This window comes from Martes martes, assembly GCF_963455335.1.
Source record: "Martes martes genome assembly, chromosome: 11".
NCBI classification, from domain to species: domain Eukaryota; kingdom Metazoa; phylum Chordata; class Mammalia; order Carnivora; family Mustelidae; genus Martes; species Martes martes.
The window spans coordinates 13,443,873-13,466,670 of record NC_137899.1 but is presented as its reverse complement, the minus strand read 5'-3'; the positions used below and the strand labels follow the sequence as shown (position 1 = coordinate 13,466,670).

The following is a 22,798-nucleotide window of genomic DNA, read 5'->3' as shown; positions in this document are numbered from 1 at the left end:
ACCAAGGAAGTTAATAACTGTTTCTCACATTTATGGAGGAAAAATAATGGGATCGAATGTTACATGAGCGCTTCTTTGAGCTGCTTCTTACTCTACCCAAATGCATTTTCTGTCATTTAACTCACATGGCATTAAGAAGGTGAAGTGTCATAATCAGTGATGTTCTCGGACCCTCAAACCTCTCAGAACAAAACAAAAACCCACTCCTGATTATTACTGTGTTGGAGAATGAGCAGAGCCTAGAGAACCATCATCCGTTAGGGGTCTCATTGCTTTCAACCGTATTCTTTGCTGAGTCTCTGCCGACCTCCAGAAGAGAAGGAAACCAGTTATTATGGAAGGGTTAGGATTTGCTGATGAATAAATTTGGTCTCATCTGTAGAACAAATAGATTTCAAATCAAGAATGAATGTTGCCATAGATAGTCTATGACTCCCTGCAGGTTATGGAAAAATCAATCAAGCAAAATCAAGGAACATGTAGAATCTATCCACGGGAATTTAGTCAAAATACACATTCAAATCCTAGGCGTTCTCATTTGGTATGCTATTAACACCTGAAGAAGACTTAAAATCTGATGGAGAAAAGCAGGAGGGGGTTATTTAAATCTTTTTTGGAAGGAAGATCTTATTTTTAAAAAAGGTTTAGTATTGACAGAACTGCATTTTCACCCTTTACTCATGTTGTATGCTTATTTGAAGAGCACGATATCCACCCCACTTCCTCAACAGCCCACGGTGATGCTTTTCCAGTGCTGGGGAGTGTCTGGCTAGTTCCCAGGTTGTCCTAGCTAGTCATAGAAATTTCCAGCTCTGGTTTCCCTCTGCACCTTTCAAGAACTTTTTTGTAGGTCTTTCACTTTTCTACCTTATATTTTTACCTGAAAGGTATATTTTTACCTGAAAGGCTTTCTTTGCCTTCAAGAAAACTGCATTGGTTAAGAAATCCATATGCTTAAACCCCTCTTAACACCTATTTACATTTTTAATCAATCAAAGATGTTTACCACACTCACTTACAGCTTCTCTTCAGCATGAACTAACTAGGTTTCACCACACTGGATAAATCTGATTACAGATTAATCCAGGCAGCCTTATTAGAGTGTCCACTGACAGATAAAGAATAAAGAAAATGTGGTACATATGTATACCATGGAAGATTCTTCAGCCATGAGAAAAAAGCAAATCCTGCTGTTTACAACACCTGGATGGATCCTGAGGGCATTCTCCTCAGGATATCCACATATCCTAAGCCAGACAGAGAGATGGATACTGTATGATTTCACTTATATGTGAAATCTTTAAAAAAAAAAAAACAAAACTCATAGATTCAGAGACCAGATAGGTGGCTGCCAGAGGAGTGGGATTTGGAGTGGATGAAAAGGGTCAAGGTGCTCAAAAAGTACCAACTTCCAGTTAGAAGATACATAAGTTCTGGGGGTGTAATGTACAGCATAGTGAATATAGTTGACAATACTAGATCATATATTTGAAAATTGCTAAGAGAGAAGATCTTACAAGGTCTCATCTCACAAGGATAAAACAATTGTAACTCTGTGTGATGAGGGTTGTTAACTAAAATTTTTCTGGTAATTATTTTGCAATATATAAATATACCAATAATAATGTCATACACCTAAAACTAATGCATTACATGTCAATTATATCCCAAAAAGAAAACAATTTTATTAAACTTATTTTATATTGAAAATAGTTTATTCGGGGCGCCTGAGTGGCTCAGTGGGTTAAAGCCTCTGCCTTCGGCTCAGGTAATGATCCCAGGGTCCTGGGATTGAGCCCCGCATCGGGCTCTCTGCTCAGCGGGGAGCCTGCTTCTCTTCCTCTGTCTCTGCCTGCCTCTCTGCCTACTTGTGATCTCTGTCTTTTAAATAAATAAATAAAATCTTTAAAAAAAATTAAAAAAAATAAAAGTTTATTTTTCCTCCAGAGACACTGATATATATGTAAATCATATATATAGTTATATATGCAATTATGTTTGTGCATATACATTGTATATAAGTGCATTGTATGTATATGTACATTGTATATATAAAAATATCTAAAAATACGTTATATATGTATGTGTATATATTGCACATATGCATTTATGTATATGTACATTATATATACTGTATACATGTGTATATATTATATTCACACATTATGTGTCTATATTGTACATATGTACATTGTATATATATACATTGTATAATGTACATTTTTTGTTTACATATAGGTATATAATTTCTTTATCTATCGTACGGGCATGTTTGACTACAACAGACAGAAACATCTTTAGATTACTCCTAAATGGACCATTCACGGTATTAGTTCTACATATATGCATGCATAAGTTTGAGTCAGAAAAAGCAAGATGATGGTGTTCCAAGGTTGAGTGAGTTTGGTGAGTGTTGGATGAAAAATGTTAATCAGGTTTCTTTAATGCCAAAATTCTAAGTTATTAATATTCTAATGCTCACTGTGGGTTTCCAAATATAGAATACAATATACAGTCTCTCTCAAATTATTTGACCACAGAATGCTGTTTTTTCATGAGATCCTGTGCAATGATGTTTGGGGATGTGTCTCACCTGAGGAAAGAATGTCTATTGTGGACTTTTCAAAAGAAGGTTTAAGTCACAGTTGGTATCATTGATGGAGCACAAGGCGAAATCGGTTCCATCCAGCCCAGGGAGCTCAAGAAGCTCTATCTAATTAGTGTTGTGGAATGGATCCAAATATCACTATACTCACTCACACCCAAAAAGACAGGTTTATAAAACCAGAATATCTTTTTTAATTTACAAAAAGAAATATAATTGTTAAGGGGACCCGATATGATTGTCCTTTGGTGAACAATTTCTCTGCTTATAGAAGGACAAAACCGTGAAAATTCTCATCTTGGCAGAAGATTTGCAGATGACCATGAATATGAAATTAAGCATGTCGATTATTCAAAGATAATATGGCCATGAATATTGCACAAGGAGGTATATCTGCCCCCTGGACCCGGTAGGTCATGGCCTCAGAACACCATCCCAACCCCAGAACTGGTTTCTGTAACGCGTCTCTTTCTGTGCTTCTGGTGGTAACTAACCTCTGATGGTTAGTTACTTCCTATTGCTATGTTAAAACTTTCGTCAGTTCAAGGCCTTCAGTGGAAATGATCTCTAAGCAATATAATAGCAACATCCATTTCTGTTTTGTTCAATCCTCTATCACCAGCATTCTGTTCAGTAATTAATTGACCAAAGTTTTAGAGGCTGGAGACCACCTGTCTCTTTAACTTGGCTTGGTGTAGATATAGATATAAATATAGATAGATATACAGATGACATACATTATGTCTGTAGGTATGGGATTATATATAGATATGGTGGCATAAATGCAGATATAGGTGGATATTATACAAATAGATATATATGTGATGGTGTATTTATAGATATAAATAGATATACCCTTGTCTACATAGAGAAATAGTCAAGGGGACCTGATATGATTGTGTTGTGACCAAACCATTATAGATGAGTTCCATGCAAATTCCTATCCTGTCACTCTGAGGGCATTTCTGAGTACCTTTCTGGGCCTGCTACACAGTATCATGACCTCTGCTGGTAATTATCAGATACTGTGTGGTGGTTCTTAGGAAGTTCTTTGAATCTGGGGCACTGGAGTCACTTCCTCCCACTCGAGAATAAGAAGCTCTGGGAGTTTATGCCCCAGACCACCTGGAGCCAATGACTTCCTGGTGCAGGAAGAGGAGAAGATGAGCTTCAAGACAGGATAGGCTCTGAGTGCAGTTCATGCTTCAGAGCCCCGGGGGAGAGGATGAGAGAGGGGAGGGGTGGGGAGTTCACCTAAAATCTCACCACCCTTTGCTTCTTGCCCTTCTCTATCCTGTTTTTCTTTACTCCCATCCTAGTTCTTTCTGGAAGCCCTTCTTAATAAATCACTGGCACTTGAAGCCTTGGCTCAGGGTTTGCACTGGGAAAAATTGATCTAGGAGACTGACTTTATAAGGTGGTCGGGAGGATGGATAAGAAATATGAGGGTCTAGAACCGTGCCTGGCCCCAAAGAATTAGCTATTGTCCTACAAGATGCAGCCCAAGTGTTGACACTGATTTTCTAGAAGCCTTTGTTGATGTAATGCAGGCATGTAGTTAAAAATCATTACAGTGAGAGGGTTTGTGAAGAAACGCAGCTGTACTCCTCCCTACCCTCAGGATTACTCCTCCAAGGTGAGCACATTGAACCATTCCCAGTTTCATTCAGGTCTTACGGGCTTATCTCCTTGTTTCTGAATACTTTCCATCTCTATCTGCCTCTTCATTTATTAGCCGGATGTCTCATCTGCTCATTTCCTGCTATGGTGTATGAGGGTTTAGTTCCTTTACAACATCTTCTTCCTTTTCCTCCCTTCCACTGATGGAAGTATAGCAAAGTTACCTTTGAAGTCACAAAGTTACCTTTGTGACTTCAAATATCACCTTTAAATCCCCGTTTGTTTGATTCCCTATGGAGGGGTCTCTTGATTCCCCACTTAATGCTCTGGTTCTCACTTCCCCTCCTCCTGCGCAGGAAACTTTCACTTCACATTGTCAAGGATTTTAGTAGCATTTATGTTCTCATTAAATCTTGCATACCTTATTTACAGGCTGTTTCAAAACTTGAAAGCCAGTAAATACTTTTAACCTTAATATGGCTACCTTATTATTTCCTACAAAGCCAAGAAGTGTGTTGTGATCACATGCCCTTCTAGTCTGGATTTTAGTGCCACTCAAAGAAAACATTCAGAGAGACTCTCCTTTTGTCCTTCACCAAGTCCTCAAAATCACACCACATCTCACTGCACAACTGGGTCATGTTGTCTGTTTCTTTTATTGTTTCTTATAAAACCATACCTTGTTCTTATATTGTTTGTTTGTCTTGCCTGAAGTATCTTAATACCCTTCTTTTTTTATTGTGAGAAGAAATGTATACTTTTTTAGGAAGTGGCCACCATCTTCTAGCTGCTTCTTTTTCTACAGCATTGCATTGAATCGGTTCCACCTTTCTTCTTGGAGCTCAGTGACTTCTTGTTCTGATTTGGAACAACACTTTCATTTCTTGATCATGGCTTTCCCAGAGAGCTTTTGTCTTTGCTAAAGTTTCTAGTTTCCTTTCTTTTTTTCCATATTTTCAAATTCTTCCACGATCTTAAATATTCTACCGCTTCTATGGAATCTTCCTTTTTATCTGGAGAGAGTTCACCTAAACCTTGACTTCATGCTGCAATCTAGACTCATTGCTTTCTAGAACTTCCAGACACAGTTGTAGTGGGGCTTCTGGTATCTCTGGCCTGTGTGTCACACACTGCTCCCTGGGTCTTAAATATTCCTCTTTCTTGGCTCATCACCTTATTTTGTTGAGGTACCTTTCAATTTCCTAAGAAAAAAGTATGTAAAGATAGGATGTATAAGCTTTGACAATTTCCAGAATGGGCCTTACTCTGCTCTTGCTATTGACAGAAAGTTGAGCCAGCAATGGAACTCTTGGCTGGGAATCATCTTCTTTCGGAACTTTGAAGGCAGTGCTCCTCTGATCTTAGCCATATGGTTTTGCTAATGAGAGGTCTAATGCTAGTTCGACTTCCATGCTTTGTAGATTGCCTCTTACTTGTCTCTCTGAAATTTTCTAAGTTTTAAAAAAATCTTTATCTTTGGTATTCTGCAATTTATTGGGAAAGTATCCAGATTGGTCCTCTCTTCTTCCAACTTGGTTAGAACACAGTTGGAAGCTGGAATGGCTTCCTAAGGGCTTGGAAGAGTGTTGATAGCTCAGTGTATTGGGGTGAGATTGGGAACTGACTGGCTTTATTAGGGTACATAGAAGAGGACTTTACTTGATGTGCCCACATCCACATTGGAAATCCCAATTCTTCCCCAGACATGCTTTTCAATTTCTTTAGAGGAGAGCCTTCCCACGATTTTTCCTGAGAGTTTAGGTTGTCCTCGCTGTGGTGATGGTAGGAGATCAGCTGTCACCGAAGGGCCCCCTGGCAAATCCTGCTGGACATTCCAGCAGGCCCAGCCACCTATGAGTCCCCAGCCTCCCTGATGCATTCTGGGAAGGTGCAGCTGCCTTTGGGATGGCCCATGCTGCAACTTCTTCCTTTTGCTTTGCTATGGGTGTTCCTTTGCTTTTAATCTTCCTTGTTTAATGCGGCATCTGAAAGCTAAGATTATGTCTCATACTTAAATACTTGTAAAAATACTCCAACAAGAGTTGCCCCAAATATGTCCACAAAGGCAGTAATGGGTGGCAAATTGCCCTCATATCTAAAAGAATATGCTAAAGATACTGAAAGATTCCCAGGTGTCTGTTTTCCCTTTTTTCCCAAACAGTGATTTTATTTCAATATTTTTTTGCTAGTGGAAGAACAGATTCATTTTTCGGAAGAACATTCTCAAAGTTATGGAGAGATGGCAAAGCAAGCTGCTCCAGTTGAAGACCAGGGGAAGAGCCACTCCCTTTGGTCTGGGCTGCTGGGACCCCCAAGGGCAAGGGCTCCCGACCCCCTGGGTGGTGCTTTAGAATGCAGATTTTGGCCTACTCTCTGGAATTGGCTTTTCTAACAAGCTCCCCAAGTGATTCTGTCCACAATTTGAGATAGGCTGCCTAAAGCTGGCCAAAAAACAACCCACAAAAGAAAGAAGCTTGCGTGGTTCAGCACTGGCTGGTAATTTGCAGGGATTTTTAATTGGAAGAGTATTTTTCTCTTTGTTTTCTTTGCTATCCAAAAGATACTGAGATCTCTGCCTTAAGTGCAAAAGAAACAACAGATTAAAGATATCTCTGGAGATGATAACAATGACCACATGTGAGATGAGTATGTCATACTCTGAAGCAGAACTGATTTTGCTTGTTTTTAACACTATTGCCAAAAATAAAAACAGATTTCCCCCAAAGTTCACCTTCTGCACTTTTTCGAAGTCCTCCCTTCTGGGCACACTGTTTTTCCCACCCACTTAGCAAAGCTTCTGTCTACTGGTGCAGGCTGCAAATGCCCTTAATCAGGAAAACGAAGGGTTCCTGACCTGTGCACTTGCTTCTGCCATTTTGGATGTTATTTTCAGGGGAGCTGGGGGAGGGCAGATATCCAGTTTTACCAAATCAAGTTCTTCTGGTTGGGTTGTCCTAGATTCTGTTCTTTTTGCCTCTCCTAGGGATTTTAGTGAGCAACAAACATGAACAATAAGTACAGCATTAGGGAAGCAAAGGCCACATCAGGAAGCATGAGTTTTCTATTTGGAGACCCATGAGCCCATTGATTTGTAAGACTGAATGGATCTAGGAGTCTAGTCATTGTTTCCGATGAAGGAGAAATCTATCTAGAGAACTCTTCACTGCCACCAACAATACTCCAGAGACGACGATGTCGCAGAGTTCTATGGGCAACATAAGCTGATACCCTACTTGGTTACTTTCCTTAAAATGTCAAGATGAGCCCAGTGAGGCAGCTGCCCAATGTTTAAGTGTAGATGAGACATTCTCTTACCATGAAGGCAAACTTGTAACACAAGTCAATTGTATTGTGGCCCTTCCTCACCTCCATTCTGCTCACACCTCTCACCTCCCTCCCTGCAACTCCATGTCTCTGTTCCTTATAACAACTCGTGCCTCACACTCAAACTGGCACCTTTATCCTCAAACACACATTCGCATTTTGTATCAGCAGGCTTTCCAAAATGTTTTGCCTGCTGGACAGAGGTACAACCGTACACGCTTTCCCAGGAGCTGAGCGATTCATCACTGAACAGATGCTTCCAAATTAGCCTCTGTAGCCAGGTGCCTTCTCAAGAGCGAAGCCTGGGAGAGCATCCCTGTATGAGTGAGGAATCAGGAGGAAGCAGCCTGGCCCATCCATACAACTGATTCTGCTATATTCAGGGCTTGGAAGGGGCACCTAAGATTGAGTCATTTGTAGTACTCACTAGCTACATAAACTTCAGAAGGTCAAGCCGTGTGAACTTCGGAGCCCAAGTTCAATGCAAATAACATGGCAATGATATCGTCTATCCATGTGGTTATCTTGGAAAACTAATCATTCATATTAAATGAAAGTTCAATGTGCACCACATTTTCCTCCCTTTGCCGCCAGGCATCCAGAGGCCCCACCTGTGTCTCTCTCTCTCTCTCTGCTCCACCAGGCACAACTTTTGCTGGTGCCTCCCTGAGCCCTCAGAACTGCAAAGATGTGCAGAGTGGAGAAGGATTGTCCTCTTCCCTTGTGGCATCCCAAGACAGTATAGCTTGGTCCCCAGTGTGTGGATATAGAGAAACAGCTTTTTTTATTATTGCAGTAAAATACGCATGGCATAAAATTTGTCATTTTAACCATTTTAAGGTGTACATTCCATGGCATTAAGTACATTTGCGATGTCCAACCACCACCACTACCTACTTCTAGAACTTTTCATCGCCCTCCCCAGAAACTCCATACCTATCAGCAGTGACTCCCCATTCCCCACCCCCAGCTCCTGGTGACCAATAATGCACTTTCTGTGTCTACGGATTCACCTATTCTGCATATTTCATATAAATGGAATTATACAGTATATGGCCTTTGGCATCTGGCTTCTTACACTTTGCATCACACATTGCCCTTTCTGTTTTTACTTGGTGCCCTCTGTTTCCCTAGGAGCAGGCTGCACCAGGGGACAGGGCTAAGGATGAATTTGAATAGCCTTTACTATGCTGCTCCTTTCAGGATTCTGGGCACTTTCAATGAGCAGCCCTCTCCTGGCTCCTCCTCCTTAGCATGTGTGCTCTACCCTCTGTAAATGCATTTCTATGAGGCTCCTCTAGTTCCCAGACATGTCCAGAGGTGTGTAGGCATCAACAGTTAAGTAATAGCTTGTACTCCTTCCCTGCCCACCGTCAAACCCAAATCACTGGTTTGCCAACAAAGCCCACATTTGCTTGAGCCCTGGAAAGGGCAAGGAAATGCTGAAGTTGAGATCCCAGATGGAGTGATTATATTAGTGCAATGTTATACTTGGTGTTAACAAAAGTGAACACTTCCTGTAGTATTTGAGTGCCATTTTGCTTTCTGTTTTCCTAAGATGTTTCAAATACCTTGAAGGCATAAAACACACCTGTATTTCTCCAGAATCTTCCGTGGACTTGTCCTTCAAACGCAGATATGCATGATGCTTCCCCTTATCCATTCCCCAGCCTTGGAAGCAGTCTACGTAAATCCCAGCCAATGTAATTCTGATTCCTTTGGTGGTATGGCTCTATTACGTGTGAGACTTCCCAAGGAAACCCTTCACAAAGATTCAAAAGAAGAAATTTTTTCTAATGTACAGTTGATAAATAGAAACTGAGCAAATGGAGAAATGGAGGATTCTTGGCTACTCCTTTGTCATATTAAATTATTTGGAAGGTTTCGAGCCACAGATTTTGCCATAGAGTTCTCTCTAGGAAATTCAGAGTTTGCTGGAATTTTGTTTTATGTTTCTTTTTTAAAATTGTAAGTTAAAAAAAAAGTTAGATGCCCTAGTGTAAATTTCTATGCATCTCTTTTTCTTTCATAGCTATTGGTATTGTAGTTACATTTTATATTTACCATCTACCATAAAAATCTTTAATCTTTCATGCATAAGGTCAGAGTTTCATCCCTAAAAATCTTCATTTTATCCACATTCTCTGTAGTTAAATGTCTTTGAACCCTCCTACCTTGTGTCCGTATCTCAGTATGCTTTACACAATGAGCCCTTTAGATGCTCCCTGCTTTACCACTTTTTTTTAAGCTTTTGTTTACATATTGTTATGTACGTGGCTTTAGTTCTTCAGACCAGAGTTACATTCTTGTGCCACTCCCTTGTGCCTTTCTTTGCACCCAGCACATACCTGGACATATTTTATAGTCCACCATTTTTTGCTTTCAGATGCCAAATTAGTTTATGTAACTTAAAGAAGTTTTGTTTAGCTTAATTTAACGCCTTTCCAGGCAAGCTGCAGGTTATGGGAAAGAAATAGCCAAGCAACGTGAACGCACCAACATAAAGGAACGAAGACGCATTTGGAACCATGTCTCATTAGTAGGTTAAGGTCTGCTGCCCCTACCCATCTGCCAATATCTGTCTGCCAATATTCCCCAGTCTATCCTGCTTCTAAATGCTGATTTAGATAAATGCTTTTCTAACCAAAATGAAACAGTATGGTATTTAAGTCAACCATGAAAATAAGCACTGACATATGTGCCCCTCACCTAAAAGGATGCAGGACAGGCTTGATTTGAATCAGGCAGGAGGCCAGATGCAATCAGATTCCCAAAATCTGTAAACTCACCAAAAGGAAAGATCCAAGCCCATTCTCCTGGGACTCTACAGATTGTGGGAGATCTTGGGAGGTCAGAATTGAGCGGGGCTCCCAAATCTTCAATAAAATGTGATTTTGTATAATAGGAATGTGCAGGTGACAAAATCAGGCCATTCTCTTAAGGTTCCAATACATGGGAAGACTGGGTACTTTTTCCAGAGAGACTTAATTTCTCAGAGCATTTTTAGGTTTGCTGCAAAACGAAGCGGAAGTTTCAGAGAGTTCCCATTGACTGGGTATGTTGCGGCCTTGTCTCATACACACTATCTCTACCTCTGGAGTCCCAGAGCACCCCGGACTTCCATGCAAGGCAGGACATGCACTGCACCAAGTGCTGAATAGACCTAGAGTAACTCACCAACCCAGTGAGCACGGGCCATCCCAACCCGTCCAACAGGGAAGCTCTACAAGGGACCCGAGAGCACAGAGAGGTATTTGGTGCCCCTGGGAACTGTCAAGCTACCATTTCACCAATACAGGTGTGCCTGGCTTTGAACAAACCCAATTTAAAAAGAAATACTAATAAACCAGATTATATGTTTAAAATCTGACTTAACATCGGCAGCTAACTGGGAGGAATCTTTGCACCACTTTCAAAAGATAAGCTCTCCATTTTCTCTAAGGTTTAAAGTCATTCAGACTTCCCAGAGCCTCTGTTGCAGGCACTCCGTTCTCCACATTGCCCTTCAGAAATATCACTTAAGCCACGCTGTGTCATCTGGATATTTCTCACATTCCAGACCGTAATATCCTCTCTTCCTTCCTTTCGAGGAATGACCCTCCCTCTCTTGAACCCTCTCTGCTCTCGTTCCACAACCTCCACGGACACTGCCTTGGCCTCTCTAACCCACAGAAAACCCCTGGCCTGATTCCCTGGGTCCTTCTGGTCTACCATCAGTAGGGCTCTATAACAGTTACTCCCAGACCTGATTGTTTTTTATGAGTTAATCTTATCTCCATAAATAGACTATGAACTCCTTGAAGGCAGGATTAAATCCTACATACTGCCTGGCACAGTACTAGTGCCTAGCTGATGTTCAATAAATTTAACAAAACGATTCTTTAAATTTACAGTCACTGTTTGATTTTCTTACCAAATTCTCTAGGTGTCCTCAACATAGAGTTCAATGTGCACACACTTCTCAAGAACCTATTTGTGGTGTGAGGGCAGGTAATGCAATATTCCACTTTACAGAACCACTGAATTTTTTCTAAAGGAGCATTTTTTAAGGATTTTATTTATTTATTTATTTATTTGACAGAGAGAGAGAGAGAAAGAGAGCATGCACACAAGCAACAGAAGGCAGACTTAGAAGCAGGCTCCCCATGGAGCAAGAAGCCTGATGTGAACTCCATCCCAGGATACTGGGATCATGACCAGAGCCCAAGGCAGATGCTTAACTGACTGAACCACTCAATCGCCCCTAAAGGAGCATTTTTTTAAAAAAATAGGAACTAGTTTAATGTTACAAACAGGAGTTATTACTGTTCAAATTGTTTACTTATTAATTCTAAGTAAAGGAAAAGCAGGAAAACATTTCAGCCAAGACCTCTGGGTTCAACATTGATTCTTGTATGTGTTTGTAGGTGTGTCGGAAAGCTTTTAGCCTGAGATTCAGGCAAAGGAGGAAGTGAACTTGTAGCAATAATTTTCTCTAGATCATGCATTGGCCAAACTCACAGTCTTCCTGCTGCAGAAATGGTCCAGTGCTAGATGGGCACAGAACAAATTTAGTGCGTTCAGTGTGAAGAAGCTCATCTTACTTTTCAAATAACAAGGAAATCTTAAAAAGATGATTTTGTTCTCTCAGTTCCTGGCCTGTTTTTGAGGAGCTGGCAGGTCATGTCTACTTTGACCCTTCCGTGTGGAGGTGAGGGCTGAGGGGGGTTCTGTCTCTCTGATCAGCAGACAAAATATTCAGACTCGGGCTTTTGTCTCTGCAAAACCAAGAAGCATGTGCCACGTTTAAGGGGAAAAAAAAAGCCACCAAAAGTGTAGGAACTTGAAACTAACGTGTCTGTGCAAATTGGAGAGGTCTGAAGCAGCAGGTGGGAGAGACGCCATTGATGGGACCTGTGATCCAAAGCAGATTACAATTCAGTTTCTGTTCTTAACTCCGGCCGGGCATGTGCCAAAAGAACGAAAGGGACTGAACTTTTACACTGGAAAGCCAATCTTGAGAGCCTCCGTGGCTTTCCCAGGCCAGTGTGGGAAGGAAGAGAGAAAGCGAGTAGACGTTACTCCCACTTCGGGCGCAGCCCTGCCTGGCTCCGCTCGGTACCCTTAGAAAGTCATGCCTGGTGGGGGCAGGATGGTCCCCTCCCAGCGGCAAAGTCTCCCCCTCGAAGGGGCTCTTGTCTCCCAGTGCCCCACGACCCTCGCCAGCGCCGAAGAGACGAGGGCGGGAGAGCGAACTCTTCCCCTCGCGGCTCGCGCCGGGCAAGCTGTCGGAGACCCCGCCAGCTGTGGTCGCGTGTGTCTCAACTCCGCGTTCCCTTTCTCTCCTTGTAGCTACCTCATCCCTGAACTCCCAGCTCCAGCAGCTCCAGCAGCTCCAGCAGCTCCAGCCGCCGCCGCCGCCGCCGCCGCCGCCCGCCGGCCAGCACCCGCCGCCCGGGCCGCACGCGCCCCCTCAGCCCCCGCAGCCGCAGCCCCAGCCCGCCCCGCCCCAGCAGCCGCCTCCCGCCTCCCAGCAGCCGCCGGCTCCGCCCGCTCAGCCCCAGCAGCCCCACCCCCACCCCCAGAACCAGAACCAGAACCAGAACCAACCGTCTCCAACTCAGCAGAGTGCAAGCCCCCCTCAGAAACCCAGCCAGTCTCCGGGACATGGCCTTCCGTCGCCGCTCACGCCACCCAATCCTCTGCAGGTATGCTCCCCGCCCCGCCCTGCCGGCCCCGGGCCCTGCCCTCGGGCGGCGTCACCCCCTCCAGTCCCCCAGCACCCACACACCTCCCCCACCCCCACCCCCCAAAGCCCAGGGCCTGCAAAACTTGGCATCCGGGTCCACAGCACCTAATTCGAATTGATCTCTCAGACCCAGGGAGGAGGAAGTGAGAGCAGGCAGCTGGGGAGGCATGTAAACGAAACAAATAGAAGCCCGTTGATGTTGCCCTGCGATGGATAAATGTTTTCTCTTTCCTCCTGTGAGAGGCCGGCACTGGAAGTGCACTTGTAGCCCGTAATAATTCCATTTTATGATACTTTCTGAAGGCAGCAAAGATAGCATCCAATTAAAATTATTACTAGCACAGTTTTGTAGCCCCGTGGAGAACTGCATCTCCTGTCCATGAGGCATGGTGGTTATTTCTCTATATTATGAATACAACAGTGTCTTACCTTAAGTACTTTGTGCTCTTTTGTTTCTATTTTTCTAAAGACTCTCTGGGGTTAAGAGGGTAAAGAAATTCAGCCCCAGTCTGTGTCCCAGATTCCAACCATTCCAACCATGCTCTAACAAGTCCTCTAAAATGATGCACGGAGCCTCAACAAATCCACATCTTTATAAAATAATAAAGCTTCCGGACATTTACTTTATTACCTTGAGGCTGTGGGCATCAAAAAAAATAGATATTCAAGGTAATTATGAAAGCTGATCTTTAATCTCCCCTCATTCAGGAATACGTAACTTTAAAGTTCAGAAAGCCATTCTTAACTTAGATGCCTTTAAAATAAATTAGCTTCAAAACATAATGGCCATGATGTCAACACCTCCAATCCAGAAATCAATAGCGCAGGTTTTGACTTATATAATCATGGGCTCCCCGGTGAGATGCCCAACGATTTAGTACCAAGTGAGCAGCCTGGGCGCTCATCTCAAATGCCAACTCAGCCTCCTCCTTGATCCTCAGTGTGGGACACAGGCAGCCCTCCCCTACCTGAGGGCGACAGTCGCACTGCTTCCTTAGGTCCCCAACAGCAAAGTATGCAAGGTCACGCTAGAATGACACATGGACAGAGAGGCAAGTGGATTAGAGACTTAGTATTTTACGAACTGACTTTGTTTGTTGTCCCTTAACTTTGTTTCTGTGAACTTGAATTCTCAATGGTGGCCCAAAGTTTTCTTGGAAATGAAAGCATTTGAGTGAGATGAGTAATCGCGTTTTCCCTGGCACTTGGGTCATGACTACTTTCAACATGAACGCTCTCTTGAGTCGGTTTTGAAGATGTGTTTTTTAAAATCTTACAAGTGTGAGACAGCGTAATACCTTTGACCTGGGACTGACATGAACACAGGCTATAAACATCTTCAGTGCACACTTGACATCTACAGAGAAAAAAGGTACGATCAAACTTACAAGATGCACAACTGTAGCCGCCCCAGTGTTTTTAGTGTTCAGAATTCAACTCTGTTATTCCAAAGAATGAGTTTAATGCTTTTCAGGAGCAGTTAAATTTGACGGACCTATACACCGTCCGGTTAAACACTTCTACCTGAGCCACCCAAACAGGTGAAATTACCAAAGAAAAAAACGTGTCCTTCTCTGAGGGGTGAGGTTACTTAGGTCAGTCCTCTGTTGTCATGTAGAATCCGTGTTCATTACGGTGGAGTGAAACTTTGAAATCTGCGGATAACAGTCTTCTCGAAACACTGTCGACATCTTATAGATCTCTATTGGCCAGTGAAAGCCAGGTGTAGATAACCCATCTGAATGATTGTTGACGGGACTTGTGGATGAGGTGACCAATCCGCCCCATGGAAATAAATTCTACTAGGAGAATTTCCAAAAGTCGTCCTAATGGTTTCCTATGAAAGTCCAGGGGCTACGTTTTGTTTTGTACTATTTTTGCAAGAAATTAAGGCTTGGAGCCACGTTTCATTCCTTACATTACAACCTTGAGAGAATATTCTCATTTTTTGCTCTTGGGGTTTTAACTTATAAACTTAATGAATACATTGTAACTTCTGTAGATCTAATGGATGACCACTGAAGGAGTGATTCGGTAGAGTTTTTAAAAATTTTACCAAGTTAAAAAAAATTTTTTTTACTGAGTAGATAGAGAACTAATTTTGAATAAATATATATCAGTGGGCATAAAATGATTTTTCCCTTCACGATAGACATATGTATAGGAAATGGAGAATTCCATGGTTTTGAAATACCGGGTTTTTTCTGCACTAGTTGAGGGATTTTTGAGTTTGTGGAACATGAAATGTTTGAACTTTTTAAAGAGAAAACTTTAAAAGGACCTGCGAAGATATTTAACTCTCAAAGGTAATGATCTTTATGAACCAGAACACAGTGTTTTTGTTTGAATATATTAAGGGGAACAAAGATCAGCTAAATTCATATGCGACGGTTTAAATTCTATTTTGTGATTCTTTATTTTCATGTGGGCTTTGTCCTATGTTTTTCCAACTCTGCTTGAGAGAGAGTAGTTAAGAACAATGCAACTTAGGTTGTCAGGGAAAACCAGTAAAATGCAGGACGTTTAAAAAACCAACAACTTTGAAGGATAATGATTACTTCTACAGTGTGCAGAGGCTGTCGTATCTTCAGGAAAAAAAATAAATTAATAGCAATGTCTTGTGTGGATCTAATTGGGTGAGGTCATTTCTCTAGATGAGAAAAAAGATGAATGGCGCTGGCAGACAGTATCACCCTAGACTGAAATTCTCCAAATAGTTCTTGTCAGGCTTTTCTCTAAGACTGCCATATAAGGTTTTCACCCTTTTACTCAAGTCCATGAAATTGACTGCATTTGCAAAACGCAGTTGTTGCTTCCAGACAGATAGGAGTCTCTAGGATGGTCGCTTCAGAGAACTAATTTTGGTTGCTCAGGGTTATAAGGGAGCCTGCTGTCCAGCATGAATACCAGCAGCTGGCCCCTGGAAGGCTGTCTTTACATTGAGGCTCAAAGGCTACCTACCCACAAACTCATTCTCAGCAGGGGTGAAGAGAGAATTTACACTTCCCAGTATAAATAAGAAAAACAGACTTGGATTTACAAAACACATTGGTGGGTTGAATTTAATCCATAGGTTCCTGGATAAATACCAATCCACACTTCATCCTTTTCCTCTAACCTACTGGCCATGGGCTGTGTTGGAATTTAAAATTAGAAAAACAGAATGTGTTGGATAGGAGCAAATCAGAAACATAAATGGAAGCAACTTCGGGGGCAGAAAACAGAGGGCCTCATTCCTAGGTAGGAAAAAAAAGTTCAATTCTAATTTGAGTACATAATTTTGGTCTGGAGAAAGCTCCTATAAACCAAAGAATGTTGAAATACCTCCTTTCTGTGACCTTTGAGATGGCTTGTCTTGATCCCATTCCTTGGGAGTTTTTATTGGCCCGAGAGAAATTCTAAATGTGTATAAACGCCCCGATGTGTGCATGTTCCTTGGTCAGTGATCTGGGGATGAGCTGGCTGTGGTTGGAGCCTAGTCACGGTGCCCTGAGAAGGGAGCTCCCGGTTTTGAGGTTTCATACTCGTTCTGACCCTTCTTCCAACTAGCTGACCACTTGGGACAAGTCACATGAGCTCTTGGACTCAATTTTTCTTGTCTGTTAAATGTGTGGTCTAGATGATTTTTTTTTTTTTAATTTATTTATTTGACAGAGACGGAGATCACAAGTAGGCAGAGAGGCAGGCAGAGAGAGAGAGGGAGAAGCAGGCTCCCCACTGAGCAGAGAGCCCGATGCGGGGCTCGATCCCAGGACCCTGAGATCATGACCTGAGCCGAAGGCAGAGGCTTAACCCACTGAGCCACCCAGGCACCCCTAGATGATTTTTAAGATCCCTTTCAGGCCCCCGAGTCTATGTAAATGTTCATAGGCCTCTGTATTGGCCACTGAAAACTCGATGGTCCTAAGCAGTCTCTGAGTATTCTTCAAGGTCATGTTAATTTCTTCCCAGTCAGCTGGGTGGCAGAGTGGAAAGAGAGTGGGGACAAACATAAGTGGGATAATGATAGCAGAAGCAGATTTTATCTTAGCCAGAGAGTCCAAATTAAAGTCAAGTTTTTATCCTCAGAGAGTCACCACTGTAAGCTCTGGTCCCAGATTGCTTTTCCACACCTATGCATTAGAGAAGCTTAAGAAACCAAATGCTGCATTTAACCTTGGCCTTCCGCATGCTGTCTTGCATGGCAGGAGGCAGGATAATCTTTTCCTTTTCTTGTTGTATTGCACATTTTAATAAATAACAGAGGGAGAGAGAGATCTGTGGAAGCAGTTAGGGGAGGGGAAGTTATCTGTGCTTGGATGAGGAATGAGGGGCATGGTCACCTCCTCAGAGGTGAAGTTGCTCGAGAGAGAGTGTAAAATTGTTCTCGACCATGTGCAATTGCCAAGGTAAAGGTCTTGTTACCACTCAGGCATCCGGGAGTAAAACTGCGTCCAGATTCCGCCTGTGCTATGTAGCGGACCCCGCCTCCTAATCTCAGCTGGGACATTTTCCCACTGGCGGACTTTCAGTACGAAGTTCCAAAGTGTGTGAGTGATGGAGAGGTTGGTACAGTATCCCTTTTTAAAACAGAGACCTAGGTGGCTCAGTCGTTAAGGGTCTGCCTTCAGCTCAGGTTGTGATCCCAGGGTCCTGGGTCTGGCTCCCTGCTCAGTGGGAAGCCTGCTTCTCCCTCTCCCACTCTCCCTGCTTGTGTTCCCTCTCTCCCTGTGTCTCTGTCAAATAAATAAATAAAATCTTAAAAAAAAAAAAAAAAGAAAGAAAGAAAGAAAGAAAATAGTCTCCAAAGGGCTTCTTCCTATAGAAAGGCTCTGTAGAACGCTCTATGTCAATTAACCAGGATTAAAAATAAAACTTAAAAAAAGAAAACAAAGGCCCAGTGCCCTGGGCCAACCTCCTTTTTCTCTAGGGGTTAGTCTTAATTTAGCATGGGATTAGTCAAAACTCTGTGGGTCTAAGTTTTTTCATCTCTAAAGGGAGGGGGTAAAATGAAACACTTTCTCCAGCTCCGCCTTCCATTGTTCTTACAGTTTTTGGTGACAAACCTCTGAAACTGTGTTGACTGACCCAAACAGGTGCAGGGGAAAAACACAACCTTTTTTCTCTCCTCATTTCAGGTTCTCAGGCTGAGGCCCATAAATTTGACTAACAAAAGACAGACCCAACAGGAGGAAAATAAATAGGAGCTTAGCAACTTGGGCATCACAGGTGGAAGCACTCAGTGAGGTTTACACAGCATTTTAGCAAAACAATATACTGGTAGAGAAGTGACAAGACAAAGGAGAAGGACTGGGAGCTTCTAGGGGAGGCAGATCGTGGGAAGGCAAATACGGGGAATTTTTTTTTTTTTTTTAATGTTAGAAAGAGAGGAATGCGTGCACATGCACGTGATGGAAAGGCAGAGGGAGAGGGAGAGAGTGTTAAGCAAACTCTGTACTGAGTGTGGAGCCCAGAGCCCAAAGCTGGACATGGGGTTCCATCTCACGACCCTGAGATCACCACCTGAACAGAAACCAAGAGTAGGATGCTTAACCGGCTTTGCCACCTAGGCACCTCTGTACTGAGAATTTCATAGAAAATAAAGGCTAATTTTGGCAAGATCTGTTATTGATTCCTCTCATACTAAAAAGGTCTCCAATTGTTCCTCGCCGCCAATTGCTGTCCTTCTTGGTAGAAAGGGGAAGGAAGGACATTTTAACACATTTATGTCCTGCTTTTGGCAAATAAGGGAATGCTAGAGAGCTTTTCTTTTTTTTTTTTTAATTTAATTTAATTTTTTTTTCAGTGTTCCAAGATTCATTGTTTATGCACCACACCCAGTGCTCCATGTAATCCGTGCCCTCCTTAATACCCACCACCGGGCTCATCCAACTTCCCACCCCTCTCCCTTCCAAAATCCTCAGCTTGTTTTTCAGAGTCCACAGTCTCTCATGGTTCATCTCCCCTCCAGTTTCCCCCAACTCCCTTCTCTCCATCTCCCAATGTCCTCCGTGTTATTCCTTATGCTCCACAAGTAAGTGAAACCATATGATAATTGACTCTCTCTGCTTGACTTATTTCACTCAACATAATCTCCTCCAGTCCCGTCCATGTCGATACAAAAGTTGGGTATTCATCCTTTGTGATGGAGGCATAACTTTCTCCATTGTATATGTGGACCACATCTTCCTTATCCATTCGTCCATTGAAGGGTATATTGGCTCTTTCCACAGTTTGGTGACTGTGGCCATTGCTGCTATGAACACTGGGGTACAGATGGCCCCTCTTTTCACTGCATCTTATCTTTGAGGTAAATACCCAGTAGTGTAATTGCAGGGTCATAGGGTAGCTCTATTTTTAATTTCTTAAGAAATCTCCACACTTGCATTCTCACCATCAGTGTAAAAGGGTTCCCCTTTAGAGAGCTTTTCCTATATCTACTTCTCAGTTGTCTTCAACTCAAAGTAATACTCACGCTGAAGTGACATCTTTTGGGGTAGCGTACCCTTGTAGGCATAGTCACATAACCTCTTTGGGGCCTTGGTTATTCTAAGAGAACTCAGATATCTCCATGCCCACATGAGGCTGAATCACAGTGTAGAATTCTCCTGGCCTGGACCAAGACAAAAGTGATGCAAAATTCAAGGTGCCCCCCCCAAATGCAATTGTCAAGATAAATATTTCTTTAACAATTTTTAAAAATTTATTTATTTGTGTGAGAGAGAGAGAGAGAGGGCGGAGCAAGCAAGAGAGACCACAAGTGGGGGAGGGTGCAGAGGGACAGGGAGAAGCAGGCTCCCCACTGAGCAGGGAGCCCGACGCAGGGCTCAATCCCAGGACCCTGAGATCATGATCTGAGCTGAAGGCAGACGCTTAACTGACTGAGCCACCCAGGCACACTGACGATAATATTTTAATGCAGTATTTTTAAAAATCAAAATGAATGCCAAAATCCATAATGCACTGAATATCAAAATTTTGGATATAGTATCAGTAATAGCCTTGAGTCATATTGGAGTCTGAGGCAAGATAAAAAGTCAGCAATACTGATTTTGTTGATCATGAATTCTTTTGCATTCATTTTGATTTTTTTTAATATCACATTAGATTCATCTTAATAATTGTGTTTTGGGGAAAACTGTTTAATTTTGTGCCTGAAATGACTGCCTCATTTCCCTCACCCTCAACCCCCACCATGTGGATACCAACTGTGTAAATGATTTAATTGGCAAATATCCTCCAAGGCCAGTGACTTTGCGTCCAATATAAATTCCATCCAGGTCTTGGATCCACTTTCCAGTTGAACTTGACTGTTGTACCAAATTTTGTGCAGTAGAAAGGCAAGTGTGTGTTGGAGAGTGGATCGAAGCAGGGGGGTATGGTGGAAATCCATGCTCACTAAATAGTGTATGCATGGGTCTAATAAACCAATCGTTTTGATTGAATTGAAATGTTTTTAATTTGGTTCACATTTTTCACTGAACTGGTTTATGGTTTTATGAAAATGAGTGAGTTTGGTGACAGTGTTTATACTTATATTTATATTTATTATAGGCTATAAATGCATGCAGCAATTGTTGATTATACTACATATATGAAAGAGTATTAATTTATTTGTCTGTACTACTGTCCGGGAAACTGAGGGTTTCATTTATCATTCACTCTTTCAGCAAGAGGTTGGGTGGGAAATGGGAGTCCCTTTGCCCAACCATACTCAGCACTGAGAAAAATAAACAAAACATATTTATCCACATTGTCTGCAAGGGACAATCTTTCCTTTTATGAAAGAAAGAAAATCTCCTTTAAAAAAAAAAAACCCTCAGTTCAACATTACTGACATTTCAAAGAATTTATTACAAGCATTTGAGATCCAGGAGGAACAACAAAGTTTATATTGCTTTGAGAGTGGCAGGGGGAAAATTAGTTTACAAAGAATATACTTATACAGTGCGGTGCTTCTTTGTCATTGTCTAGATTTACCATTTCTGGGTAGTGCTGTGTAGATTAGTCAAATCATGTAGAAAAGGGTTTAACAAAGCAGAGAGCATGTTCACCCCACTGACTACGGAATCTCACGTCAAGTAGCGATAGATAGGAGGGGTGCCAGATTCAAAGAGGGTGGAGAGATTATTGCTGCATTTGGACATGGCAAGTTATAACTTCCCCAGGGAAGCAGCCCACTCTGAGCATCACAGTGGGCAGATCCGTGGCTCATCTGCAGCGAGCGCAGCTATGAGGCCGGAGCTGCACACGATGTCCAGTCCCATCACCGTCTGTCCGACGGGGCTGATAAGCGAATCTCAAAGTCTAGTTCAGAATATTCCTAAACCGTTTCGCCTCCACGTGCATAGATGCAGGTTTTAGTAGCAATTTGAGATGCCCCAAATGGGCTGGCTGGCACCTCACTCCGAATGAGCAAAATACAGACAGTATTTATGCTAACGTAATACCGTCTTTTTGGGTCTTGCCTGATCAAGCGTTATTCCTCGTGTTTGAGCCTCAATTCACTTCCCAAAGGTTTGGGATAAATTTTCCATGGACTTTTAAATTGACTTTCACAGTATAGACTTGCAAGTGACTATTCTCCAGGTTGCAGAGGAAGCACTTCTCTCGTGATCTGCAAACATTTAGGGAGCACCTATGGTGTGCATGGGAGCCCCAGGGAAGGTTTGCAGAACAGACAATGTGATGCCACAGAGGATATGTGTCTTTAGAAGCAGACAGACTTTAACTTGAACGAATGCCGGTTCTGCTGGGCACTTGGGTGAGGTCTGCCCATCCTTAGCCTCGATCTCTTTCTTGGCTGGAGGGATAATGTGAGGGTAAATGAGATGACTTATGTGAGGGTCCCTGATAGATAACGGGTACTGAAAAAATACCAGTATCCTGCCTGCCTTCTTTCCTTTCTTGACTACAGTACTACCATCTGAGAGGGACAGGAGTCCCTCTTGAAGTTGAATAAAAAGCAAATATTCATGGGGATATAAAAATCTACATGTCCACAATAGAATCATGCACAGCACACCACCAAAAAACCCATCTAAGCTAACATGAGGCTAGTAAGTTTTGCAGAGTCCAGCTGGAGAGGCGAGGAGGATTTCTGAGGAGGGGAACACTGAAGAGCGGAGCTAGGGCATACACAGCAAAGGCAAGTCTGCACAAAGGCCTTGGAGAAGGTGGGGAGCAAGAACGAATTGTAGCCATGCGCTCCTGGAATCTTAAAGAATTCGCACTTCAACCCACAGAATGTCAGATTCTCCACCAATGTTATTAAGATCCCAAAATTATTTTTTTCCTTCTAAATTCCCAAAGTTGTGGGTTTTTAATATGTGGTGAACAGGAAAAATCTTGGTAATCTGGATTCTGCCACTGACTGACCATGGACAAGTTGCCTAATCTCAGGGCCTCCGTTGTGTCACTTAGTATATGAAAACTTTGTATTAGATTATCTTACAGCCTTTCCAGCTCCACATTCTGTTTATGAAATAACACAAATAAGGTGGTTTGAATTCCATGGAAAGAAAAAGCAATGTATGTACCAC

At 42.5% G+C, this 22,798-nt stretch overlaps 1 protein-coding gene across 2 annotated transcripts in view; it reads left to right on the top strand.

The window, feature by feature from the left end:
* POU6F2 (POU class 6 homeobox 2) overlaps positions 1-22,798 on the top strand; it is a gene marked incomplete at both ends in the record, with an annotated part of 470,710 nt that overhangs the window by 342,268 nt on the left and 105,644 nt on the right. For both annotated transcript variants that reach the window (XM_080818777.1, XM_080818778.1), the window contains one exon: positions 12,881-13,236. In XM_080818777.1, the coding sequence (XP_080674903.1) occupies positions 12,881-13,236 (356 nt within the window). The remainder of the gene's footprint in view (positions 1-12,880; positions 13,237-22,798) is intronic.